Source organism: Capsella rubella, unplaced genomic scaffold (genome assembly GCF_000375325.1).
Source record: "Capsella rubella cultivar Monte Gargano unplaced genomic scaffold, Caprub1_0 scaffold_7, whole genome shotgun sequence".
Lineage (NCBI taxonomy): Eukaryota > Viridiplantae > Streptophyta > Magnoliopsida > Brassicales > Brassicaceae > Capsella > Capsella rubella.
Window position 1 is genome coordinate 8,053,956 of NW_006238917.1, and position 24,557 is coordinate 8,078,512.

The 24,557-nt window shown below is 35.7% G+C and overlaps 8 protein-coding genes across 9 annotated transcripts; 6 read left to right on the top strand and 2 right to left on the bottom strand.

Moving 5' to 3' along the window:
* The first annotated feature begins 171 nt into the window (after positions 1 to 171).
* Positions 172 to 2,256, top strand: LOC17878232 (glutathionyl-hydroquinone reductase YqjG). Of its 2 annotated transcripts, none has more exons than XM_023779916.1 (6): positions 172 to 449; positions 692 to 916; positions 1,018 to 1,194; positions 1,277 to 1,501; positions 1,586 to 1,718; positions 1,804 to 1,904. In XM_023779916.1, the coding sequence occupies exons 1-6, from the start codon at positions 363 to 365 to the stop codon at positions 1,902 to 1,904; spliced, it is 948 nt and encodes a 315-aa protein (XP_023635684.1). In that variant the 5' UTR covers positions 172 to 362. The 2 variants fall into 2 exon arrangements, with proteins under 2 accessions (XP_023635684.1, XP_023635683.1); XM_023779915.1 differs by having other exon boundaries at positions 196 to 449; positions 1,586 to 1,714; positions 1,804 to 2,256.
* A 289-nt stretch (positions 2,257 to 2,545) lies between these two features.
* Positions 2,546 to 4,231, top strand: LOC17878380 (F-box/kelch-repeat protein At4g19865). Its single transcript, XM_006285530.2, has 2 exons — positions 2,546 to 3,799; positions 4,074 to 4,231. The coding sequence occupies exon 1, from the start codon at positions 2,546 to 2,548 to the stop codon at positions 3,779 to 3,781; it is 1,236 nt and encodes a 411-aa protein (XP_006285592.1). The 3' UTR covers positions 3,782 to 3,799; positions 4,074 to 4,231.
* Positions 4,232 to 4,837: 606 nt separating this feature from the next.
* On the top strand, positions 4,838 to 7,756 carry LOC17879888 (lecithin-cholesterol acyltransferase-like 4). The gene is made up of 11 exons (XM_006285884.2): positions 4,838 to 5,236; positions 5,388 to 5,479; positions 5,591 to 5,709; positions 5,792 to 5,927; positions 6,013 to 6,064; positions 6,145 to 6,245; positions 6,362 to 6,550; positions 6,647 to 6,804; positions 6,899 to 6,953; positions 7,063 to 7,116; positions 7,236 to 7,756. The coding sequence occupies exons 1-11, from the start codon at positions 4,993 to 4,995 to the stop codon at positions 7,641 to 7,643; spliced, it is 1,608 nt and encodes a 535-aa protein (XP_006285946.1). The 5' UTR covers positions 4,838 to 4,992; the 3' UTR covers positions 7,644 to 7,756.
* Positions 7,757 to 7,774: 18 nt separating this feature from the next.
* Positions 7,775 to 8,648, bottom strand: LOC17877460 (protein PHLOEM PROTEIN 2-LIKE A2). Its single transcript, XM_023779187.1, has 3 exons — positions 8,496 to 8,648; positions 8,235 to 8,374; positions 7,775 to 8,158 (listed from the first exon to the last, which is right to left on the bottom strand). The coding sequence occupies exons 1-3, from the start codon at positions 8,646 to 8,648 to the stop codon at positions 7,786 to 7,788; spliced, it is 666 nt and encodes a 221-aa protein (XP_023634955.1). The 3' UTR covers positions 7,775 to 7,785.
* A 1,288-nt stretch (positions 8,649 to 9,936) lies between these two features.
* On the bottom strand, positions 9,937 to 11,254 carry LOC17878847 (protein PHLOEM PROTEIN 2-LIKE A1). The gene is made up of 3 exons (XM_006284401.2): positions 10,989 to 11,254; positions 10,746 to 10,867; positions 9,937 to 10,567 (listed from the first exon to the last, which is right to left on the bottom strand). The coding sequence occupies exons 1-3, from the start codon at positions 11,196 to 11,198 to the stop codon at positions 10,192 to 10,194; spliced, it is 708 nt and encodes a 235-aa protein (XP_006284463.1). The 5' UTR covers positions 11,199 to 11,254; the 3' UTR covers positions 9,937 to 10,191.
* A 528-nt stretch (positions 11,255 to 11,782) lies between these two features.
* LOC17878682 (peptidyl-prolyl cis-trans isomerase FKBP17-1, chloroplastic) lies at positions 11,783 to 13,950 on the top strand. Its single transcript, XM_006282646.2, has 4 exons — positions 11,783 to 12,137; positions 12,216 to 12,338; positions 12,641 to 12,757; positions 13,687 to 13,950. Exons 1-4 carry the CDS (start codon positions 11,832 to 11,834, stop codon positions 13,816 to 13,818), a joined length of 678 nt encoding a protein of 225 aa, XP_006282708.1. The 5' UTR covers positions 11,783 to 11,831; the 3' UTR covers positions 13,819 to 13,950.
* A 1,571-nt stretch (positions 13,951 to 15,521) lies between these two features.
* LOC17878137 (chitotriosidase-1) lies at positions 15,522 to 17,517 on the top strand. The gene is made up of 3 exons (XM_006283862.2): positions 15,522 to 16,240; positions 16,857 to 17,246; positions 17,343 to 17,517. The coding sequence occupies exons 1-3, from the start codon at positions 15,544 to 15,546 to the stop codon at positions 17,396 to 17,398; spliced, it is 1,143 nt and encodes a 380-aa protein (XP_006283924.1). The 5' UTR covers positions 15,522 to 15,543; the 3' UTR covers positions 17,399 to 17,517.
* A 3,602-nt stretch (positions 17,518 to 21,119) lies between these two features.
* Positions 21,120 to 23,264, top strand: LOC17879503 (chitotriosidase-1). The gene is made up of 3 exons (XM_006283907.2): positions 21,120 to 21,822; positions 22,065 to 22,454; positions 23,069 to 23,264. The coding sequence occupies exons 1-3, from the start codon at positions 21,123 to 21,125 to the stop codon at positions 23,080 to 23,082; spliced, it is 1,104 nt and encodes a 367-aa protein (XP_006283969.1). The 5' UTR covers positions 21,120 to 21,122; the 3' UTR covers positions 23,083 to 23,264.
* The last annotated feature ends 1,293 nt before the right edge of the window (positions 23,265 to 24,557 follow it).

A 24,557-nucleotide genomic window follows, 5' to 3' on the forward strand; every position in this document is an offset into this window, starting at 1 on the left:
ATTGTCAAAAAATTAAAGCTTTCTTCATGAAATGTTTGATTTTGTTAGTTGATAATTAAAATTTTTGTTAATCTAAAAGTAGCAACCATTTGAGAAAGAAGTGGGTTTTCTAAAAGTTTTAAACAGGGACTAGACACTAATGAGTAGCAAGACGTGAACCTAATCTTTTATTACACACTAATGAGTAGCAATTATGCAACGGTGTGTACTTATTGAATTTTCCTTCGAAAGCATCCAAATTCACAGGTGGGCGTGACAGAAGCAGTGACATACTCCGTCGCCATAATTGACTCTGTAGCCTTTGGGACTCTGTATATTTAAACTCATCAGGTGACTCTTTTTATGTATATAGCTCCTGGTTGATGTCTTATTCCACAATCATTAGCAACAACAGCTTGCTCTCTCTCGCTACAAAGTTCAGTACTCGTGGATCTCGTCTTCAGCTTCAGGTACACTTTTTTCGAATTCATAATTCCATATTCTCTCTGTGCATACTCGTATTGGATACAGGTTTTCTGGGTTTGTGTTTGATCTGCGTATTGCTTCGATGATGCATCAATTTCTGAGAATTCTCAAAAAGTTTCCAACTTTTGATCCGCTTGGGTCCATATACTATGATGTTCTGTTTTTGCCCATGAACCTCTTTTTCTCAACCTTATGTTTGGTCCTCTGCTTTTGATTTTTTCATCAGTGTACACTATCAATGGCTCGCTCTGCGGTAGATGAGACATCAGATTCAGGAGCTTTTCAACGAACCGCATCGACATTCCGGAACTTCGTTTCAAAAGACTCAAATTCTCAGTTTCCAGCTGAGTCTGGTAGATACCATCTTTACATATCGTATGCTTGTCCATGGGCTTCTAGATGCCTTTCATACTTGAAGATCAAAGGACTTGACGATGCAATAAGCTTCTCGGTGCGTAGACTCAACCCTTTAACACTGCTTATTGTCATGTGGAATCATACCATTTCGTAGCAGCGTATTGATTGAATCGTTCTTTGTTTGATTTCCATCAGTCTGTAAAACCCATTTGGGGAAGAACCAAAGAAACTGATGAGCATATGGGATGGGTCTTTCCGGGTTCAGATTCTGAGGTTCAAGGAGCTGATCCTGACCATCTTAATGGTGCTAAGAGTGTAAGAGAACTCTATGAGATTGCTAGCCCGAACTACACCGGAAAGTATACGGTTCCTGTAAGTCTTTTTGGCTTCTCAGTGTCTTTTAAAGTCTCTTTCAGTCGGAACTAGATGGAGTTATTATCGGTTTTTATGTCAGGTTCTGTGGGATAAGAAGCTCAAAACTGTTGTTAACAACGAGAGTGCAGAAATAATCCGGATGTTCAACACTGAGTTCAATCATATTGCGGGAAATCCTGATCTTGACCTTTACCCTTCTCATCTCCAAGCAAAAATCGATGAAACTAATGAATGGATCTACAATGGGATAAATAACGGTGTCTATAGATGCGGGTTTGCAAAGAAACAAGAACCTTATGAGGAGGTAAGTATGGAAGCCATGAATAGATAATCCCGTATATGTTAATTGATCACATGAGAATGTAAAGTCTATGGTTCTTATATGTAGGCAGTTGAGCAAGTTTATGAAGCATTAGATAGATGCGAGGAGATTCTTGGAAAACATCGGTACATCTGTGGTAACACTTTGACTGAAACAGATATCAGATTGTTTGTCACCCTTATAAGATTTGACGAGGTAATTGATTGGAATTCCCTGCTTTCAAACCAAGAAAAAGAAACACACAAATAAGCGAACGAAACTGTAATGTTGAAACGTTGATGCAGGTTTATGCAGTCCACTTCAAATGCAACAAGAAACTCTTAAGGGAGTATCCGAATCTGTTCAACTACACAAAAGACATATTCCAGGTCCCCGGAATGAGTAGCACGGTGAACATGAATCACATCAAGCATCATTACTATGGAAGCCACCCGTCGATTAACCCTTTCGGAATTGTCCCACAAGGACCAAACATCGACTACACTTCGCCTCATGATCGACACAGATTCTCCAAATGAAAAACATCTCATCAAAGAATAAAGTTGAGTTGTGTCTTCTGAAAGTTAAAACCATCTTTACGAAATAATAGTAAGTTGTGTCTTTAACACTGTAAGTGATTGAAAGTTCTATGTTTAAGGTAAAATAAAAGCTTTATGTTTGATATGTTACAGTTAAGAATCTCCACAGGTGAAAATAATGTATGTTTGAAGTCTCAACAAAATCTTCTTCGGCTCCAACAATGTCTTTACAACAACTATCAAATTGAAACTTCGAAACTCAAATGAGAAATTAGCAAAAGTTTATATTAATTTGAGCGTCCACAGGGGCTTCTGTGGTCGAAATCAAAAGTAGAGAGCAAATTGGTAAAAAGACAAAATTAGATGACAATGCCATCTTTGAGTTCACCTAATATTTCGGGGTCTTTTAACAAGCTATTTATAATTGGGGGGTTGTTTTGCTATTACATAAACCAAAAAGTATATATATAAAATTTCAATCTTACACAGAACCATAAGGTTAATTATTATGAACAGCCAAGTAGAACCACCGGAGAAGAGAAAGAGGAAGAGGAAGAGGACGAGGACGAGGAAGAGAACGAGTAAGAAGAAGACTACGAATATGTCTCCTTCTTATTCATCACCATGTCCATCTTTTTCTTCGCTCCCAGACGAAATCCTAGTGGATTGCTTAGCCAGGATCTCGAGTTCGTATTACCCAACGCTCTCAATCGTTTCCAAAAGCTTCCGTTCAATTATCTCTTCCGCGGATCTCAAAGCAGCTCGATCACACATTGGAAACACCGAACAGTGGCTCTACGTCTGTCTATACGATAGCAGTTTCCACATTCACCAATGGTATAGACTCTTGCTTAACAACCCTAATAGAACCCGACCCGACTCCATGATTAAGAAGAATAATAAAACAACTGGACAGTTGCTGGTTCCAGTAACTTTTAATTACTCTTCTAATCTTCCAACAGTGTCAGAATCAACCATTGCTGTTGGTTCAGAAATTTATGTAATTGGCGGACCAGTGGACTATGCACCGTCTTCTGCCGTGCGGGTGATTGATTGTTGCAGTAACACTTGGCGTGATGCACCTAGCATGAATGTAGCCCGTAATAACGCTGCCACATGTTTCCACCATGGAAAAATCTATGTCATGGGAGGGTGCCAAGGATCAGAGGACGAATCATGGGCTGAGGTGTTGGATACAAAGACTCAGACTTGGGAACGCCTCACTGATCCGGGTACTGAGATACGTAAGTCTCCCATTAACGGAATCAGAGAGATCGAAGGGAAAATTAAGTTCGGCGGTTTAGATGATAAGGTATATTGTTATGACACGAAGCAATGTGGATGGGAGCACTGTGTAAACGAAATGGCAATATTTTCGAAGTCAGAATGCGTGATGGGGAATATTTCATATGGATTTTGGAACATGCGTTTGTTGTGGTGTGACATTATGAATGGTTATTGGGAAGAGGTGGAAGGGTTAGATGCACTAGTAGAGATGTACATGAGAAATGGTAGCTCAAGTGGTTTTACGACTAAACTAATTGGCTGTGGTGGGAAACTCTTAGTTATTTGGCAAGGGTATATGAGCCATGATCTTGATGATACGAAGAAGATTTGGTGCGCTGAAATCGCGATAGTAAAGCGTTACGAAGGTCAGCTTTGGGGAATTGTTGAGAAGGTTGATGATTTGCGTACCGTCACCGAATCATGTCAGCTCTTGCATTGCCTCGTTGTCTCGGTTTGATTGACTTTTTGTAACCAGGTATGATCGATTGTTCCCAGTTCAGAATCAGTTTGTAATTATAGTATCTGGAAATAGTTGGACTTTATACATGTTTAGTCAATATCCCTGAGTTAGGCCTTCATTATCTTTCTCTACACTTGTATATACATAAATCCATTTTTGCTAAGTCAATGGGAGAGTTTCAGTTCTTGCCTCCTTTATTTAGTTTTCCAAAATTGGAGAATATAAAGTATGGTTTTCGTGTACATATATGTTAGTATGTGTGACTTAATATAAATGGATTGTTTATCAGGTGGGAATTGGAGATGGAAGAGGCAAAAGGAGAGCAACAAAGAGTGAAGGAGATTAAAAAGTTAAGGCTAATAGCCACATTTTGTTGAACTAGCTACTATGGCAAATTTGTTATTTCGACTTTGGATATAATTATGTAAACCCTTTGTATTTGATGAATCTGATTTCGGTGTTTTGTGCTATCATTCTGGTAACTGAGTCTTTCTTTACGAACTAGTAGGGATGTCTTTTCGATTAACTCTGTCGGGATCATCCTTCCCGGCCAAAACATTCGATTACTCTTCGTCCCATGATCAATACATTCTCCTCATGAAAAAATCTCACGAAATGATCTTTCACATTTGATTTGAGTTGTGTCATCAGAAAGTTAAAATCATCTTGTCAACAAATCATGAGTAGTGTGTTTTACATTTTTTAAGCGATGCTTTGAGTATAGGCTTCTGTGAAGTAGAAAACACATAGGTTATAGGAAAAAACAGCAACTAGGAAAAAACACATAGCTCATGCGGTCATGCCCATGGTGAAGTATCCTTGTCAAAAGAGAAGGAAAGAAAATTTATTGAACATATCTTAAAAAAACTGTTTAGATGATTATTTAATTGATTACTATTTTTATTTTTTGTCTCAATTATTCGATTCTCAATCTTGCATTATCCATTTGGGATATACTCTTTATTTATTTATTTGATGATTGGACCAATCCATTATTATAAAGTTTATAACAATTATTTTGTTCGCCCACCTTAACTTGTACGGCATATATTACAAAATCCAAACTTTTGTTTTATTTTTTCACCTCTTCTTTCTTCTTCAAATCAAATCCTTCAATTTTCTCACCTAACCCTAATTTCCCCAAATTGGGTAAACTACGAATTCGTCATCCTCGCCTTGAATTTCCTACGCCATCATTCAATTCAACTATGTCTCTGTTACTAGAAGAGATCATTCGATCAGTAGAGGCTTTGCTGAAGCTCAGAAATCGGAATCATGAAACTTATGTTGATCCCAATCTAGACCCGGTTCTTCTGGTTCCGGGTATCGCTGGCTCGATTCTCAACGCCGTTGATCATGAGAACGGGAAAGAAGAACGGGTTTGGGTTAGGATCTTTGGTGCTGATCACGAGTTTCGAACTAAGATGTGGTCTCGTTTTGATCCTTCAACTGGTAAAACATAAAGTGTTTTCCTTTTTTTCTTATGATCACTTCAATTTGTAAAAGTTAAGACTTTAAATTGGCTTTTGGTTTCTCTGTGTTTATTTAGAAAGTCCTCATCAGCTTTGCTTGTTAAGTTCTTAGCATTTTTGTTTGGAAACAGGTAAAACGATCTCTCTCGATCCAAAAACGAGTATCGTGGTTCCTCAAGACAGGGCTGGGCTACATGCAATTGATGTCTTAGACCCAGATATGGTATGGTTAAGCTCTATCTGTTTGGTTACTGAGGTCTCGGTGAATTTGTTCTTAAAGTGTTGTTTGTTAGATTTTTCTTATCTCATTGGGATGATTTAAAACTTTGTGTAGATTGTTGGCCGCGAGTCTGTGTTCTATTTCCATGAGATGATTGTTGAGATGCTCGGATGGGGATTCGAAGAGGGGAAAACCCTTTTTGGCTTTGGTTATGATTTCCGCCAAAGCAACAGGTAAAATCTCTTTGAGTTTGATTGAGGCTCTGATGTAAATTTGGATCAGTGTGTTGACTGTTTTGTGTTTGCAATGTTCTAGACTGCAGGAAACATTGGACGAGTTTGCTAAAAAGTTGGAAACAGTTTACAAAGCTTCTGGAGGGAAGAAGATCAATCTTATAAGTCATTCTATGGGAGGACTAATGGTGAAATGTTTCATGGGTCTGCATAGTGATGTATGTAAATCCTCTTTCTTTATTCATTAGTCTTTTTCTAAGATTTATCTTTTTCCATCTCAATCTAACATTTTTTGGTCATCAGATATTTGAGAAGTATGTACAGAATTGGATTGCTATTGCTGCTCCATTTCGAGGTGAATTCTTGGACTTGTATTTCTGCTGATTGTAGCCTATATTAAGTACCTGACTGATTGGTTTCGCATTATTGATTCAGGTGCTCCTGGATATATCACATCAACTTTACTGAATGGAATGTCATTTGTCAATGGTTGGGAGCAGAACTTTTTCGTCTCTAAGTGGAGCATGCATCAGTTGGTAATGATCAATTAACAGTAGTCCTGTAGTCCTATTTGGTCATGGATCTTGTTTGTTTGAACTCTTCTAGTGATTGGTTTAATATAATTGCCCCCTCGTTTCTTCTGCTGTTTCAGCTTATCGAGTGTCCATCCATATATGAGCTGATGTGTTGCCCGTATTTCAAATGGGAACTCCCTCCTGTGTTAGAGCTGTGGAGAGAGAAACAGAGCAATGATGGAGTTGGATGCTCTGATGTTTTTCTTGAGTCTTACCGTAGCCTGGAAAGCCTTGAAGTTTTCACAAAATCACTTTCAAATAATACAGTAAGTTATATGCGACAACCATTTTTAATTTAATGACATAGTTTGAAATGTACAGATGTTGCATTGACTGATCTTATACTTCACACAAATTTTCAGGCTGATTATTGTGGAGAGTCCATCGATCTTCCTTTTAACTGGAAGATCATGGAGTGGGCTCACAAAACCAAGAAAGTATTAGCTTCTGCTAAGCTTCCTTCTCAAGTTAAATTCTATAACATATATGGGACCAATTTAGAAACCCCTCATAGTGTCTGGTAATGTTTCTCAATTTGAGGTCTCCTGTTTTTTGTGTATATTCTTGTAACTTGTTTTGCCTTTTCTAAATCTGATATATATACTCCCCTGCAGCTATGGGAATGAGAAGATGCCTGTCAAAGATCTAACAAATCTAAGATACTTCCAGGTAACACATTCATCGTCCTTTTTCAGGTGTCAACTACAATGTGAGAGACAAGAAATCACTTTTTTTTTTTTTTAATACTGATCTTAGATCATCCTTACGGTAATTTCAGCCAACGTATATATGCGTTGACGGTGATGGCACAGTCCCGGTAGAATCTGCCATGGTATGTTGCATGATTGTGTTTCACAAAAACTTATCACAAGTATTGAAAATGTTGAATTTTGATTGGTTTAGCTTTGATCATTTCTCTATCAACGGTTTCGTTGATTGTTTCTTTCCTAGGCTGATGGGCTTGAAGCAGTAGCAAGAGTTGGAGTTCCTGGTGAGCACCGAGGAATTCTCAATGATCACCGTGTCTTCCGAATGCTCAAAAAATGGCTAAATGTAGGCGAACCTGACCCATTCTACAACCCAATAAACGATTATGTCATCCTTCCCACCACATTTGAAATGGAGAAATACCACGAGAACGGACTCGAGGTTGCTTCAGTGAAAGAATCATGGGACATCATATCAGATGACAACAATATTGGCACAACCGGGTCAACCATGAGCTCCATATCAGTCTCTCAACCTGGAAATGACCAAAACCCTCAAGCTGAAGCTCGTGCAACCTTAACTGTCCAACCACAAAACGATGGTAGACAACATGTGGAGCTCAATGCTGTGAGTGTCTCGGTTGATGCATAAAAATGCCTCGTACCTTTGTAATGTATCGTCAAGTGCGTCTCTGTGTCTGTATATAGCTAATAAATCTCATGCCTCGTGTACATTAATCGTAATAATAAATTTCGTGTTCTATATATTGTTTCAAGCTTACAAGTTCTGATTTTCAATTCTTGGGTCTAATAGCAACACCTTTCACAGTCAGACCAGACTTCCACTGACCACTTTTAACCTCAAACATTGAAAACTCAATCTTGCCGGAGACTGGTTCTGGCGACGTCCTGAACTCACCAGCGGGAATCTCCACCCACCGGTTCTTCTCTAACATATTCATATTTTCTCGCCGCTCTTTGGTTTCTCTGGTAGGCAAAACCAGTTTGAAGTTAACCCGATATCCCCATCCTTTCGCAGAATCTAGTAGCTTAACCACAAAGGCAACCTCGTACAGACTGTTGGGAGTTAATTTCTCTGCCTCAAATTTTCCAACCACTTCTAACCAAGCTACTCGTTCCGTCTTTGCAACCTCAATTATTACATCACTGTAAACAAATTTGTAGGTTTCTATGAAATCTGTAAAAAGAAAAACCCAATTTGATTCCACTACAAAACTCAAACCTTAATGTTTGGTCAGGATCAGAGAACCAACTCCAGTATTTATTTGACTGAGACCCTGCCCAAGTTATTGAGAGCTCTCTCGCGTACAACATGAAACTGTTTTTCGTCGCTTTACCCTCATCTTCCTCTATCAAGTTCTTCTGAAAAAGAGATTTCATATTCAATAAAGCATAACGAATGCAGTCACATCATTATCATATATATAAACAAGGTGAGGAGAGGTAAGAAATTGAAACGTAATTGAAAAAAAAGATTTACAACCTCTGTCTTGTGCTTCAAGGAAACGTCATCTTTGAGCTGAGGAGACGAAGCCGTATCATGTAAAAGAGGAGGAGAGTTTGCACCTTTTAGTATGGCTTCGTTATTATGTAACTTTGGCTTTAGCTTTGAGAAGATCGAACATATTATTCCCATTTCTTGATAACTTGTGTGCTTTTTTGTTCTCTTCTTTTATAGATAACTTCTTGTTTTATACTCTTTGTATTCAGGTCTTCATAGAGGTCATTTTGGGTGGGATTGCATGATTATACCTTACCCGGACCTGAACGTTTCTGTACGCGCAGAACATAATTACTCGTTCCATTAAAATATTATTACCCCATTTTTGTATTTATTAGATATCTCTTTTGTCTAAATGACTAAATCCGTATAATTCTAAATAAGTTTAGTAAAAATAATCTATATTATATCAATATACCCAAAAATAGTTTAACTATACGTACCTAGACTTATACCCAACCTCTTGGCTATACATTATAGTAGACTCCTCATTTAGTGTGTTTGTGTAGAAGAATCAACGTGTCGTTAAGGAATAAGGATAGATATAAATTAAACAAATGTTATACATCGCAAACCAAGTTTTGATCGGTATATATTCCTATTTTCTTTTATGTCTTGTTAAACATGTTTGATTCTTTATTCTCTTCATTTTGATACGTTAACTTTATTCTTCATTTCTCTTCACGAAAATGGAATTTCGAGTACAACTCTTAAGAGAATGTGAACCAGATCCACTTGAGTTACTTCAACCCTGATGTTTGATGTTTGAAGTTGTCGATCTGTGATAATGTTCCAATATGGGTTGTATATATTGTACATTTGTACTACTAGTCTACTAGATAGGTTTTTTCTCTGAAGTAATACAACGAGTTGCCGACATATATAGAAAAGAGTCATTTATAGAAAATCGAAGAGGAATGAACAACATAAAAAAAAAAAAAACACTTCATTCTGCCATCTTTTGTATAAGATTGATTACAAAAAGTTTAAGCTACATCACACTTTTTAACCTTTTCATATATATTTCAAAAAATAATACATGTCCACTCGTTAAAAAGTAGTTGATGAATTGTTTTTTACCGCCCCCTTTACTAATTAATTATAACAGCTTTCATTAGTTCTTACGGAAGGAAGCTGTTAGATTACTTATAAAATTCTCTACATGTATTCAGAAGGAGAAATCAGATTATTCAATTGTGATGGAGGACAAAAAACAAAATATTTTATGTCTTCACCCTTAACGGAGATGCATCGTAAGTCGTAACTAATAAAATAGCTGATTTTGAACGAGGAAAAATTGAGGGCAAATGTCATGTAATTGAGCTAAACGGTATCGCTTTTATATATACAATTTTATTTAGGGTCTATGTTTATCATAGTCATAGTCTTGAGTCATGACACGTAAATAATTTTTTTCACTGATTCATATATTACTTACGGACACTCAAGTCATAAACCTGAATTTAAACTTGTAAAACATTACAAACTCTAGGTTTTGCTTTTATTCAACACCAATAGCAAAGTTGTTATTTAAACTAGTGACTTATCATACAAAAAACACCCACATGGTATGATGTGCAGTGTAACATACATAGAACAAGGTCTAGTACTGGTGCATATGGATATTTATGTTTTCTTTGTTTGCCATATTAATTATTTTGCAAATAAACCCTTATTATTAATGTGTGGGACGAATTGTAACACCTTTGAAGAAGAGCCCTTTCTTCCAAACGCCAGCCACATGCTCATACATTGAGAAAATGATCTCTCCGGCGGTAGATTTCTCCGGTACAAATTCTCCGACTCTGATATCGACCCATTTATACCGTGGGAGTTCCCTTAAACTCACCTTTTTCTCCTGTGGTTTCTCCTTACCGGAAGGCAATACTAGCTTTAGGTTTACCGGCGTGTCCCATCCATAAGCAGGATCCTCTAGCTTCACCTTAAAGACCACCTCGTACGCAATCCCCGGAGTGAGGTTCCTCGTGTCGAATTTTCCCATGATGTCGAGCCAACACACGTTTTTCAGTTCCGCAGCTTCCACAACTGTCTCGCTTTTAAGATCATCATAAACAAAACAAAAAACTAATTAGGTCGACCTCGAATGTTTGATTCATACTCAGTACTTTATAATAAGTCAATAAATTCTAATTTGTAATAAACATATTCATTTTGTGGTGTATATATTAATCATACTATCATAGTGTGGGATTTAAATGAAATGGATCTTACTTTGGTGATTCTCTGTCGGTAAACCAAGTCCAATAGTTGAGGTCATCAGACCAAGTGATCGTGAGGTTCCTTGCAAAGAGCATGAAGCAGTTGTTGTTTCTCTCGTCCACCCAATATTTGATCTGTTTAATATGATCATATCACCAAAACAAATGAATTCATGGTCTATCCATCTTAATATTTTAATATGTTTAATTTTTTTTTCTTAATAAAGAAATAATATTTTGAGAGAAAATTATTAACCTGTTTCGTGGGCTTTAAGAAAACACCAGACCGTAACTGTTGAAAGAGATTAACAGAGGATACAGAGATCGGAGGATCTGCGTTTTTGAGAATGGCCTCAAAGTTATGTGGAGATTTCACTGGTCGAGCTCTCATCGTTGACGTCGTCATCACCGGTGAAGCTTCTTTCTTCACCGGAATAAAGTATTCCGATTCCGTGTTGCTAAACATCTTCTTTGTTAATAACTCTTGAGCAATATTTTTTGCTTACTACAATTTTTTTTTTTTTTTTTCATAATTTTGTTATATATAGATCATTATATTCAACTTGACAAAGAACTTATGCTAAATGGCTACATATTAGCCATATGTAAAGGGTGTTTGAAGAACATATTCTATCTTGTCATGTTTTATTTCCTATTTTTTTATAACAATAATATTTTTATAACCTGGTAAATTCATGTATAGAGAAAATCACATTATTCCAAAACTATGTAGAAAATTAGGTCTTTCTTGACACTTGAGTCATTAAAATAAAACGTACAGAGTTATAACTCTTTGATAAACTTTTAAAAAATTTGTATTTTCTACAAGTTTTTTTTCTCAAAATAATGGGGTTTCTAGGAACAATAAAACCTCTTTGTGATACTTCTAAAACATAATTGTCCAATGATACATCACTATAGTGTATTCTAAAATGCTAAAATTGTATTTTGGTTAGAGTTTGACAACTTTGTCTTGTTTTTGTTTCCACGAAAGTTTTGGCAGCATCTATCATAATCTCAATCCAATCAAATTCCATCCACTTCACTTCCCTTACCAAAAGCTAGAATATGTTTCATTGTTTAGAAAGCTTATAGAACGATGATTCGGTGCGTCGCGTGGACACCACTAGTAGGTGCTCCTTTCATCAAGACCGTCCATTTCACATCACCATCATCTTTCAGAATCTTCGCATCTCGTTCTTCCCCGTCATCGTCACCGTCGACAGTTGCAGCATCTAGAAGATCAATATCTCTGTCTATTATCGCCGTCACGTCATCCGTCGTCTCCTCCCTTGGCTTCTCTTCTCCGGCTCAAGCTGAATTCTCCGAAATCCCGGATTCCGGCGGAGTTAAGAGTCTCGACCTCCGAATCGGTGACGGTGAAGTTCCCATTGAAGGAGACCAGGTTCTGTGCTTTTCTAAACTGTAGATTTCAGAATGAACGAACCCTTTAACTCAATTTTGCAAAGTTTCGATTTTTTAGATTGAAATACATTACTATGGGAGGTTGGCTGCAAAGCAAGGATGGAGATTTGATTCAACATATGATCATAAAGACAGTAGTGGTGAAGCTGTTCCTTTCACATTCGTCCTTGGTTCTAGCAAAGTATGAATCTTTTTTCTCTATTTGCTTCAGTCCCCAATCATGTGTTAAGTTGTTGTGAAATGAGTCTTGTAAAAAATATCAGAATTTGATTCAAAGGTGTGACCTTTGAAACATTTCCTCATTGACTAGTTGGTGTAACTTATGTTTGATTCTGTGTGTTGTTCTTACAAAGTGGATTGAGGTTTTTGAAGCTGAGAATATTTCTTCGCCCCTGTTTTCTGTTATGGTGTTTTGATCTCTGTTACAACATTGACCAAAGCTGGTTTAAGTCTGATGACTGAAAGAAACGTTTTGATGTGCAGGTAATTCCGGGAATTGAAACAGCTGTAAGGTCTATGAAAGTAGGCGGGATTCGTCGCGTGATTATACCTCCATCTCAAGGATACCAAAATACATCACAAGAACCTCTTCCACCAAACGTATGTGCCACACCGACCTCTCTCCCCTTAGACTTTTCTATAATGTGTCAATATGAAAGTCAAATGTTTCTTTAGAGTCCCACATAGATTAGCTTTGGGCCTGGCTAGTGAGTGCCTTAGTCTTCCACACGCTCAAGATAGTTTTGGTTTTAAGGCCTAGTATTGGTTAGGTTCTTATCAAAGTAAGCAGAACCATTTGATACGATGGGATAGAGAGGAGCAAGTGATATAAGCCCAATGAGGCAGTAAAAATGTGCCAAGAACAGAAGTAGAAACTCATATATTAAGAAAGACTCAAATTGGAAAGGATTTGGTTCATGAGAGTGCCGTCCCCGAGATCCCACTCATGAAAACTTAACTCTCCTAAAAGACTACACTAACATCATTTTTGCAGCCACTTGTTGTCCCCCATTCATCTATAGGTAACACAAGAATTATCCACTTGTTTCCATATAGGTATGTGCATAGTCAAAATAGATGGGAGAGGGTATCAAGTGATAAAGGGATTGGTTGAGGGATGAGAGAGTTCTGCATGCTATAGAATTCAATTCACCATAGGACTTCTCTACTTGGTTATTTGGTTAGTTTCTTCTTTGAATCTCGATTATGTACTACTCAGGGTGAAATAGAGCAGTTTACAATTTCATATCTTGATAAATCCCATAAACTAGTTTCATAGACTTTAGTTGCCATAAGGTCTGTGATCATGTTAATTGCATCGGGCTAGTGGTACAGTAACTAGTATTAATTCGTTTAATGGGAAAGTTTCAGAGAACCAATCATATAACAAATTCTTGAAGATGGGTTTTGTGAATCTTCAGAAACTGAATTTATGTCAAGATAAGATCACAATATTGTTTGCAGAGACAGATATTATCAAGATTGGTTTCAATATGTTTGATTTCTTTCTTGTTGAGTGTGTATTGCAGTTCTTTGACAGACAGAGACTCTTCACGACTATCTTTAACCCAACACGTCTTGCCAATGGAGAAGGTTCAACTCTTGGAACTCTTGTTTTTGACATCGAACTAGTCAGCACCAGACGACGCCTTAAGCGATGAGTCATACTCTCAATACTACTAATTGATATAAATCAAGTTTGAGTATGTGTAAGCATTTTGGATATTCTATAAGATACGTGAGTGGAATATCAACTTTTATATAAATGACGTTTCATTATGTCTCTTTTTACACTTGTGTGTTGACGTAAACGCAAATCTTGTCCCAGTTTAGACTTTTCGCTTTCGTAAGACCAACATTATTGGGGTATCTTAGCCTCTAAGATACCCCAATAATGTTGCTCTAAGATTGTTCATAGAAATCTGAGTTTTAAAATTTGAATTACGTAAGAAATTAAATATACATTTTCAATATATTGACAACAACGAAACCCACATCTCTGTGTGTCAGCAACTCGAAAATGTTTTCCACAAAACTCATCTCCCTCATAACTTTTCAATATATAACTAAGTTATAAAAAGAAAAAAGAAAAAAAAAAAGCTGAAATCTACAAGACACAATAATAATGCTTAAATAGACCAAACATATGTCATTTTCTGGATGTGTTGGAGCATGACCTGTTTTGGGACACAACCTTGCTCCGTTGTGCTGTAACTTTAGTGCAAGGCACACTTCTTTAAGTAAAGTTTCTCAAAGTAGTATCAGAACCATTTGAAATGATGGGATAGAGAGGAGGAAGTGATATTACCCCAACGACGCAGTATAATGTGATAAGAACAAAAGTAGAAAGTCAAATATTAAGAAACATACAACTTGTAAAGGATTTGGTTTTTGAGAGTGCCGTCCCCAAGATGCCACTCATAAATTCAATTTCACAAATACATCTACTTCACTGTACTAAAAGACCACACAAACATCATTAGTGCAGCCACTTGTTGTCGTTGTCCCCCATTCATCTATAGTATCTCATTTGACTCTAAAGAAACATCCACTTGTTTCCACATAAGTATGTTCATAGGAATTGGGATCAAAATAGATGGGAGAGCCGAGAGGGTATTAAGTGATAAAGGGATTGGTTTAGGCATGAGAGAGTTTGGCATGCTATAGAATTCATCATTTCACCCTAGGACTCTATAATTAGTTATATGCCAATGGGACTGGAACTAGTATTAATTTGTTTAAGATCATATAACCGATGCTTGAAGATGGGTCTTGTGATTCCTCAAAAAACTAAATAAATGTAAAGAGATCACAATAGTCTTTGCAGAGACAGATATGTTTCAATATGTATGATTCTTTCTTTCTTGTTGAGTGTGTATTGTAGTTCTTTGACAGACACAGACTCTTCACAGCCATCTTCAACCCAGCACGTGTTGCCAATGGTGAAGGTACAACTCTTGAAACTCTTGTTTTCCACTTCAAACTAGTCAGCACCAGACATGCCTTAATCGATGAGTCATACTCTCAATAAGTGCTAATTGGTTTCTTGTTTGTCAAGAAATCATATAATATCCGGTATGTATTGGATTAAACAAAATCTGTCGTAAGCATTTTGGATATTCTATAGGATACGTGGGTAGAATATTCAACTTTGCTACAAATGACGTTTCATTATGTGTCTCTGGGTCCTTGGTTTAGCATTCGTAGTACACTTGTGGGGTGTTGACAAAAATGCAAATCTTGTCCCAATTTAGACTTTTCGCTTTCTTAAGATATTGTTCATAAGATTTCTGACTTTTCAAAGTTGAATTACGTAAGAAAATAAACATACTTTTTCAATATATAGACAACGAAACCACATCTCTGTTTTTCACAGCAACTCGAAAATGTCTTCGACAAAACTCATCTCGCTCATTGTCTCCATAACATTCTTCTTATCTCTCCTCCGACCCTCCACGGCGCAAACTGTCGTGAAAGCTACGTATTGGTTCCCGGCGAGTGAGTTCCCGGTCACGGACATTGACTCATCTCTCTTCACTCACCTCTTCTGCGCTTTTGCCGATCTCAACTCTCAAACCAATCAAGTCACTGTCTCCTCCGCGAACCAACCAAAGTTCTCCACTTTTACACAAACTGTCCAACGTAGAAACCCTTCCGTGAAGACCCTTTTGTCTATCGGCGGTGGAATCGCCGATAAAACCGCGTATGCTTCCATGGCAAGTAACCCCACTTCTCGAAAATCGTTCATTGATTCTTCGATAAGACTCGCTAGGTCGTACGGATTCCACGGTCTTGATCTAGACTGGGAGTATCCGAGCAGCGCAACGGAGATGAGCAACTTCGGAACGCTACTTCGAGAATGGCGATCTGCGGTTGTGGCAGAAGCTAGTAGCAGCGGTAAACCGCGTTTGCTATTGGCAGCTGCGGTGTTCTACTCCAATAATTATTATTCGGTACTGTACCCGGTTCAAGCCGTTGCTAGCAGCTTGGATTGGGTTAATCTTATGGCCTATGATTTTTACGGACCGGGTTGGTCTAGAGTAACCGGTCCACCAGCTGCTCTCTATAATCCCTCCAACACAGGTACAATAATATCTGAACCAAACCAATTATTAAAACCGATACATCATCCCAACCTTTTTGGTTTATAATCCAGAAATCTTAAAGTACTACTACGTGGTAGTAGTATATATATAATCAATATTAGAACTTAGAGTAATTTAATCAAAATTTAATATACTTATTAGTTTTTTTTTTGTTTCTTTCCAAATAATTTCAAAAATGAATATCATTTATCATATACCTAAACACTATTAAATCAGTGATAAGCCAAACTGCAAAATACAAATAATTATAAATCAGTAATAATTTACTAATTTACATTTAAAATGTAAAAACAATACTTATGCAACTAATCTTTTTGGTGAAAAAATACTTATAAAATTTTGATAAATTTGCAGTTTTTTTTTTTCGGGGTTTTGTTGTACTGGATTTCGTTTGATTCAGTCAAAAAATGTATTACCAATATAAAGCTTTTAAAATATTTGGTTTAATTCAGTATAAATATTGGTTCGGTTTATATGTTTTCAACCTTCAATGATCATATTTGTTACAAAATAATAAAATCTTGCCGACGTCCGAAACGGAAATATTAAACCCCTAGTTTTGTATAATTATTAAACATGGTTCGTGAGAATAGGTCCAAGCGGGGATGCAGGAGCAAGGTCATGGATTCAAGCTGGACTTCCAGCGAAGAAAGCAGTCTTGGGATTCCCATACTACGGCTACGCGTGGCGTCTCACGAACGCTAATAGCCACAGCTATTATGCGCCTACCTCTGGAGCGGCTATATCACCCGATGGTTCGATAGGTTACGGTCAGATAAGGAAGTTCATAGTAGATAACGGAGCAACAACGGTTTATAACTCGTCCGTGGTTGGAGATTATTGTTACTCTGGCACTACTTGGATTGGTTACGACGATAATCAGAGTATTGTGACCAAAGTGAGATATGCTAAGCAGAGAGGTTTGCTTGGTTACTTCTCGTGGCACGTTGGTGCTGACGATAATTCTGGTCTATCTCGTGCAGGTTTGATTTTATCCCAAATTCTAAGTATTCGTTTCGTTTTTTAAGTGCATAGAGAAGATTATGTTTTGATGGTTTATTTTTTTTGGGATTTTGCAGCATCACGTGCATGGGATGCTACGGCGGCAACCGTTAGAACTATAGAAAAGGTTTAAGCTTTCCAATGTTCCCACAACTACAAGTGAAGAAGTGGCTTTTTGTAACTTATACAAAAAAATAAACGTTATTTGCTTATATATAGTCAAAGAAAAGGGAAATAATAAGATATTGATAATTTAAAAGAAAGAACCATAAGTTTTATCAAACATATATAATGCTTTTTTTATTGAATAACAAATATTTTTAATTAGTAAGAATCAAATAACTCACATCAAATCCAAGACTCCTTGCTTTCCCACCAAAAAAAAAAATCCAAGACTCCTTGCTATTTTTATCTTACATGTTTCCATATACGTTCAGCTATGATTTGTCGCTGCCTAGCTGATAATTAAAGGAACTGAAAATATGAAACTCTGCTAACAGCTGGACCGATATATATAGCCAGATGGATCAAGTCGGATTTAAAAACACTTCTCTCAATTGTTATAACCACAGTAGCATAATCACATGCTGTAAATACATCGAAGTATATGTGTATTGCTTTATGATCTCTATTTGCTTCGAGTTCGTCATCTTTAGTTAACTAGAAATTTGATGGTCCAAGGTTCCCGCAGTCTGTGACGCCTCTTAATCTGTACTGTTTCTCCATTGATTATTTTCCGGCCAAAGTCCTAATCATCAAGTACAATGGCTTCTGATTCACCAACTCCACTGCGACCACCAGCTTCTCCAACATATCCAAATTCGGATCAAGCAGAAGATTCAAAAAGCAGTTCTTGAAATTAGCTACTCATCATGTGTATAGTAGCCGTTTGCGATATAGATTGAGGAACAAGGCATCATTGGAATGTCATTAATGTAGATCCAAGTCATCCAAAATAGATACACATTTTCTCTTCTTCTTTTTTTTTTTATAGCTAATATATTCAAAGTATCAAGCTTTTGTTTGATCCACAATTTTCTTAGGTAGGAAACAAAACTAAATTTATTGGGTTTTTTTTTTTCTCTAGTTCTTAGATTCTTGTTTGGGTTTATTATCTTCGTGCTATTTTCTTGGCAATTTTTATAGCATTTCTTGAGTAAACTCCCAAGTCCTAATTTTCCGTCTTTGTATTAACCGAGTCAACTCATAACTTTCTCGGACACTTCTTTGTTCTTGAACAAGTTTCTCATGCAAAGAGTGTTTTTGTCTTATTGAAGTTAAATTACATAATTCCTCGCTACTAGCTGCTGCGTGTTTTCGTTACCTTTTTCCTTTTCATTTCCCAATTTCTAGTCGATCTACACAAACTCAAGGAAAGAACGTTTTCTCATCAAGATTCTATATATAGATATTGATTTTTACTCCTCTTCTAAGTTCCATTCATTTCGATATATTCCTATAAAAAAATGGTGCAACAACAGTCACACTCCAAGGACGAGCTTCTCTTTCAGCTAGTGAGTTACACTGACGTCGAAGCTATCAAATCGCTTCGCAGTGAAGGTGAAGGATTCGAGGTCTTTCTTCTTCCTCTACTCCATCGTTTATTTTCTTAAGTTATTGACCAAATTTTTTTTTTTATAGGAATATCTAATATCATGACCGAAAGTTTCCATAATAGTAAATTGATAGTACAAATTTCCAAACATGTATTTTAATATATATATATATATATATATATATATATATATATATATGTGTGTGATTATATGTTTTCCATAATAATATATTGAAGTGAGAGTAAAATTAGTTTGTGAGATCCACGTACTTACGCCAATTCGATAACTTGTACTCCCTCCAACTAGTTTAGTGGTTTTAGAGACGTTGTTGCTTATTGATGTAAATCTTCGGGACTAGCATCAAGCCACTGAAAATAGAAAGTTTAAGATAATCAATCATATATATATTTAAATCTTAAGCATGCTGCTGCCTGCTGGTAATGTCTCTGGAAGAAGTAACAATCCATTGAAGATGAGTAATTCGTATTTATTTAATTAGTTCTACTCTTGGAACTCTCATCTTCGAAATTGAGCTTGTTAGCAACTAGCGTGAAGATGAGTCAATTAGTAGTTATTGGTTTCTTGCTTGATAGGCTATCAAAAATATATATCCACTTTAGAATTTTTCTATATAGTTTCGAATAGAACGTTTCGATATTTTTTTTTTTATGGTGTCATTCACACCTTGACCAGAGAGATTTTCACTTCTGGACATACACAACCTGAATTTGAATTTGTTTATCTTCAGGATTTTTTTATTATTATTTAAATATGGTTTGTCTTACATTATAACAAACAAACACGTAAATCGTACACAACAAAAGGAACTCGATCAAATGTCTCCATCAGCCGTTAAAGCTTTTATTTTTCCTTGCTTTTTAATACTGCCCTTATCATCTCATCTTTGATTTCAGGATGTAGGAATTACAAGCATAGTAGAAGACACAACCAACAACATGGCCTTTGTCACCGGACCGAGAAACTTATACCCAATTCGTGAGGAGAGAGATAAGATGCTATGTGCAAGGTGTGGACGCACTGGTCATTTGGCTGAGAACTGTTCACATGTCCGATCCAGAGGACAAGCTGGATAAAAAAACCAAAGATTAGGACTACAACAACAACAACAAAAATAACTTAATGGTCAACTTTTTGTTCTATGATAGTGGCTGCATATCTAGGGTCTACATATATTTTTGTTGATTCTAAAAAATATATCTTTAGAAAAACCATATACTACAATTTTACATGTTTTCAGAATTAATACTATAAAAGAAGCTACAATTTATATCTTCTTTATTTGGACCACTATTTTCAATTGGATCAACTCTCATTTTTTTCTGGAAATACGCTGGTTTATTATGGTTAATTCTTTTTATCTTAATAACGTTCACAGTAAAACAAAAAGAATACATCTAGAACAGAAAAAAAAAAATAGAAGTAATAAATGTCTTATAGATGACATGTACTATGTAGACCACAATTGACTTAGCCATTGTAGGACATTACTCGCCAGACTTTGTCATTTGACTCTTCAACCAATGGCACATTCGGTGAACACTTTGAATTTGTGTTCGGTGCAGGTCATGGAAAAATCAGTGGTAATGCCATTTATTGCAATTATAAGTAAACTTAGTTGATGATAGTCAAATATGTATATCTTAAGTAGAAAAATCCATCAACAACTAGTATACATCTAGATATACCTTTAATAAGATATCAATTTTGTTTTTCTAGATAGTTGTTTTGCCACAGACTAGTTTAAATCCATGGACTAGTTTAGACAAACAGTCACATGGTCTATATGTTACTAACTTTTTAGCATTGATTTTTTTTCATTAAAAAGGAGAAAAACCACTGCGTTGATGATTCAAACATTGTATATTGATTCATTTTCTCTCTTGAGTTCAATCCACCTAAAAGAAACCTGAAACACTTTACGAGTTTGAGCTATCATTTATACGATTGTGATATATTCATATATTTTCTCTTATCTGTTATTCTGTTTTAACATTATTAATTAGTTGGCATTTATTTATCCGTGACATTTGGTAATCAATTATTATCGTATACATTTGATCATTACAGTGTAACTTTCAAATCGATAAAATTCAACAAAATTTTCTTAGTCTTCGGTCACATGTCATAAAGTCGTTTTCAGAGAAGAGGAAGAAGTAGTAAAAGAGTTAGGGAGAGAATAGTCGCCAAAGGAACGGTTCTTTAACAACACTAGCTAGGTTACTAAATATCTATAAATAGACAACGAAGCCATCCTTTGTTTTTAAAACAATAACTCAAACAATGTCTTCCACAAAACTCATCATCTACATCACTTTCTTATTATCTCTCTTCCTCCGATCCTCCTCGGCCCAAAACATCGTGAAAGCTACGTATTGGTTCCCAAATAGTGAATTCCCCGTCGCCGACATTGACTCATCTCTTTTCACTCACCTTTTTTGCGCTTTCGCTGACCTCAATCCTCAAACAAATGAACTCACTATCTCCTCCACGAACCAACCTAAATTCTCCACATTTACACAAACCGTCCGACAAAAGAACCCTTCCGTGAAAACCCTTTTGTCTATCGGTGGTGGAAATGAAAGTATATCAGCCGATTTTGCTTCCATGGCAAGTAACTCTAACTCGCGAAAAACTTTCATAGACTCTTCCATTGCGTTGGCAAGATCGAATGGGTTCGATGGTCTCGATCTTGATTGGGAATACCCGAAAGGTGAGACGGAGATGAACAATTTCGGGACGCTACTTCAAGAATGGCGATCCGCGGTTATGGCTGAGGCCTCTAGCAGCGGTAGCCCGCCTTTGTTATTGACGGCTGCGGTTTCATACTCCTCGAAACACGACTCAGATATGTACCCGGTTCAAGTCGTTGCCAACAGTTTGGATTGGGTCAATCTTATGGCTTACGATTTCTTTTATGGATCGGATAGTTCATCAAGAATAACAGGTCCACCAGCCGCTCTGTATGATCCTTCAAATACAGGTACTACTATAACCGAACTAAATCAAAGACATTACTCTTTTATCTTGATATTTCTTTAAATCATTAAGAATGATACAAAAGCGTGATATATATATATATAGTTAGTCGATTTAAATTGGTAATATATATCGTTAGGGATTTTTTTGATATATATGTCAGATAATTTCTCATTCGATTTTGGATTAAAAAAAAAAAAGTCAAAAATAAAAATACTTTATTAAAACCGGTTAATTGTTTTATAGGTCCAAGCGGAGACGCGGGAGTAACGGCGTGGATTGAAGCTGGACTTCCCACAAAGAAAGCAGTGTTGGGGTTTCCATTTTACGGCTACGCATGGAGTCTCTCAAACGCTAACAGTAACAGTTACTACGCCGCAACCACTGGACCAGCGATGTCAAAGGACGGTGCGATAACTTACCCTCAGATAAAGAAGTTTATTACAGAAAATGGGGTAAGACCGGTTCATAATACGACGGTTGTCGGGGATTATTGTTACGCTGGTACTACTTGGATTGGTTTTGACGATAGTCAAAGCATTGTGACGAAAGTGAGATATGCTAAGGAAAGAGGTTTGCTTGGTTACTTCTCGTGGCATGTTGGAGCTGACGATAATTCAGAACTAGCTCGTGCAGGTTCGTTTTTCCTTATTTTTTTATGTCTCTGCATTGCATCCGCAACAATATGTTATTAGAAAAAAACATTAAACCAAATGGATTCAAACATGTTTGGACGATTTTTTACCTCTCATGTGTCACATGTTTTTTTATAACATGATAAATTATATTATGATCTTTGCTTAAAATTCTTGAATTACTCATAGTAGTTAATTTTTGCGAAAACGTAATTAATTATTATTCCTCTGATAGATTATTTTCTCATGTGGATATATATTTTATTAATTAGCTTCTATTTCAAATGTCATCTCTATCATTTTGATATTCAGTGTTATTATTAAACGTGTTAAATATTTATATATTTATTCAAGAGAAATAGTAAAATAATGCACTGAATTTTTATCTAAACTTTAACTGCTATCTTTTGACTAAAACATTTGTTATATATTTATCATTTATCAAAACAAAATCTGTTATAAAAAACCTGAGTCAAATATCTAGACTGATTAATGTTCTGGAAAGCTAGTCCACATAGATTTATTTATGAAATTCCTATTAATTATTTATTTTTAATTTTAAACGAAATAGTAATATTTATAAGTTATTTTCCCTGGAATTTTTTTGTTATACAGCGTCACAGGCATGAGATGTGTCGGCAACCACCAGAACCATACATCAGTTTAAGCATATTGCAAGGGAAGAAGTAATTGCTTTTTATTATACAAAATAAACGCTTGCTTAAATAAATTGTTTACGAATACGGAATCATCTAATCTATGTTAAAATTTTATTTCATATTTATTTCTCTATCATCACAACAAAGGCACTAAATCCAAAATACATTTGTCTATAAATTGCAATATGTGGAACTAAATGACAAAGATGACGTAATTTTCACACGTTTGAGCGAATTAATTGCTACGAAAAATTTCTCCATAAACGAATTAAAAGCGACGTTTACAAAAGAAAAAAAAAAAAAAAAAAAAAAAAAACGAATTAAAAGCGACTTTCCCAATCCATTTACAGATGTATTTTTTTTCTCTATTAATTTAGTTTTCATCCAATTGTTACAAGAAAAATGATCACATATTTATGATTGGTATAGTAAATCGACGAATGCAGTTTTATTCGAAAGCATATTAAACGTCTGCACAGTCCACACCCATAAAATTAAGAAAATTCTCACATGTTGACTATGTCTATATGAATCACATGGCATCCAGAAGAACACGTACGTGTAGACACAGTAAATGATGCACACTTGACGAAGAAAAAAGGCAAACACGTTTTAAGGGAAGACATAGTGAAAAGTTCGTCGATTGGTTGGAAAAATCAGAGCAACACTATTATGGACGAAGTAAACACAAATACAACGATATAAAATGACATGGGACACACATAATTAATAATCTAATTATGTATATTAATAATGGAAAAAAGATAGCTACCTTCACAAATTATGATACAATACATGGTCACACATCCGAAATTTAAAAATGTATTTCTAACTACACAAACTATATGTATTGCATGTTCACATATATGAACTATATGTAGTCATGTCGCCAACATCACGAACATTTTTTCCGGTACACTTTTGGCCGGAATCCGGCATTGACCCGTTTGACCGGCGTTGACCAACATAAATATTCAAAAAAAGATTTTTTTTTAGGGTTTTATTATTTTAAAAAATATTTTTTTGAATCATTTATAATATTGTATAATTAAGAAAATATATGCAATTTTTAATATAAAAATCTTTTGTATATATATATATTCAATGCAATGATTTTTATAATTAGTTAGTTTCGATAATTCAAAGGTAAACTAAAAAAAAAGCAATTAGGAAAAATAATAATAAAAAAAAAAATTTCCTATTTTTAAACATATTCGGACATGAGCATCATTGGGTTTAATATTTGAATATTTAATATATAATATGTGAATTTTAAATATTAAAGCATTAGAATCAAACCAATTATGTGTGAGTTTTATTCTACTAGTTATAAAAATTGTTAGATCTTCTATCTTATAAATATTTAAAAGAAACATTGTGATTTTTTATTTATTTTTAAGTTTTATTTTTTATTATTATTTTACCTAATTGGTTTTTATTTTAGT

Excerpts from the sequence above, each read along its gene's own strand:
- LOC17878847 (XM_006284401.2), bottom strand. The coding sequence starts at position 11,198 with ATGTTTAGCAACACGGAATCGGAATACTTTATTCCGGTGAAGAAAGAA. Across the intron at positions 10,868-10,988 it reads TCTTAAAGCCCACGAAACAG|ATCAAATATTGGGTGGACGA; the intron begins GTTAATAATTTT and ends CATATTAAACAG. Across the intron at positions 10,568-10,745 it reads ACCGACAGAGAATCACCAAA|CGAGACAGTTGTGGAAGCTG; the intron begins GTAAGATCCATT and ends TGATCTTAAAAG.
- LOC17879503 (XM_006283907.2), top strand. The coding sequence starts at position 21,123 with ATGTCTTCCACAAAACTCATCATCTACATCACTTTCTTATTATCTCTC. Across the intron at positions 21,823-22,064 it reads GTATGATCCTTCAAATACAG|GTCCAAGCGGAGACGCGGGA; the intron begins GTACTACTATAA and ends ATTGTTTTATAG.
- LOC17878682 (XM_006282646.2), top strand. The coding sequence starts at position 11,832 with ATGATTCGGTGCGTCGCGTGGACACCACTAGTAGGTGCTCCTTTCATC. Across the intron at positions 12,339-12,640 it reads TCGTCCTTGGTTCTAGCAAA|GTAATTCCGGGAATTGAAAC; the intron begins GTATGAATCTTT and ends TTTGATGTGCAG. Across the intron at positions 12,758-13,686 it reads AAGAACCTCTTCCACCAAAC|TTCTTTGACAGACAGAGACT; the intron begins GTATGTGCCACA and ends TGTGTATTGCAG.
- LOC17877460 (XM_023779187.1), bottom strand. The coding sequence starts at position 8,648 with ATGGGAATAATATGTTCGATCTTCTCAAAGCTAAAGCCAAAGTTACAT. Across the intron at positions 8,375-8,495 it reads CCTTGAAGCACAAGACAGAG|AAGAACTTGATAGAGGAAGA; the intron begins GTTGTAAATCTT and ends TCTCTTTTTCAG. Across the intron at positions 8,159-8,234 it reads GATCCTGACCAAACATTAAG|TGATGTAATAATTGAGGTTG; the intron begins GTTTGAGTTTTG and ends ATTTGTTTACAG.
- LOC17878380 (XM_006285530.2), top strand. The coding sequence starts at position 2,546 with ATGAACAGCCAAGTAGAACCACCGGAGAAGAGAAAGAGGAAGAGGAAG.
- LOC17879888 (XM_006285884.2), top strand. The coding sequence starts at position 4,993 with ATGTCTCTGTTACTAGAAGAGATCATTCGATCAGTAGAGGCTTTGCTG. Across the intron at positions 5,928-6,012 it reads TCATGGGTCTGCATAGTGAT|ATATTTGAGAAGTATGTACA; the intron begins GTATGTAAATCC and ends TTTGGTCATCAG. Across the intron at positions 6,246-6,361 it reads AGTGGAGCATGCATCAGTTG|CTTATCGAGTGTCCATCCAT; the intron begins GTAATGATCAAT and ends CTGCTGTTTCAG.
- LOC17878232 (XM_023779915.1), top strand. The coding sequence starts at position 363 with ATGTCTTATTCCACAATCATTAGCAACAACAGCTTGCTCTCTCTCGCT. Across the intron at positions 450-691 it reads GATCTCGTCTTCAGCTTCAG|TGTACACTATCAATGGCTCG; the intron begins GTACACTTTTTT and ends TTTTTTCATCAG. Across the intron at positions 1,195-1,276 it reads CCGGAAAGTATACGGTTCCT|GTTCTGTGGGATAAGAAGCT; the intron begins GTAAGTCTTTTT and ends TTTTTATGTCAG.
- LOC17878137 (XM_006283862.2), top strand. The coding sequence starts at position 15,544 with ATGTCTTCGACAAAACTCATCTCGCTCATTGTCTCCATAACATTCTTC. Across the intron at positions 16,241-16,856 it reads CTATAATCCCTCCAACACAG|GTCCAAGCGGGGATGCAGGA; the intron begins GTACAATAATAT and ends TCGTGAGAATAG. Across the intron at positions 17,247-17,342 it reads TTCTGGTCTATCTCGTGCAG|CATCACGTGCATGGGATGCT; the intron begins GTTTGATTTTAT and ends GGGATTTTGCAG.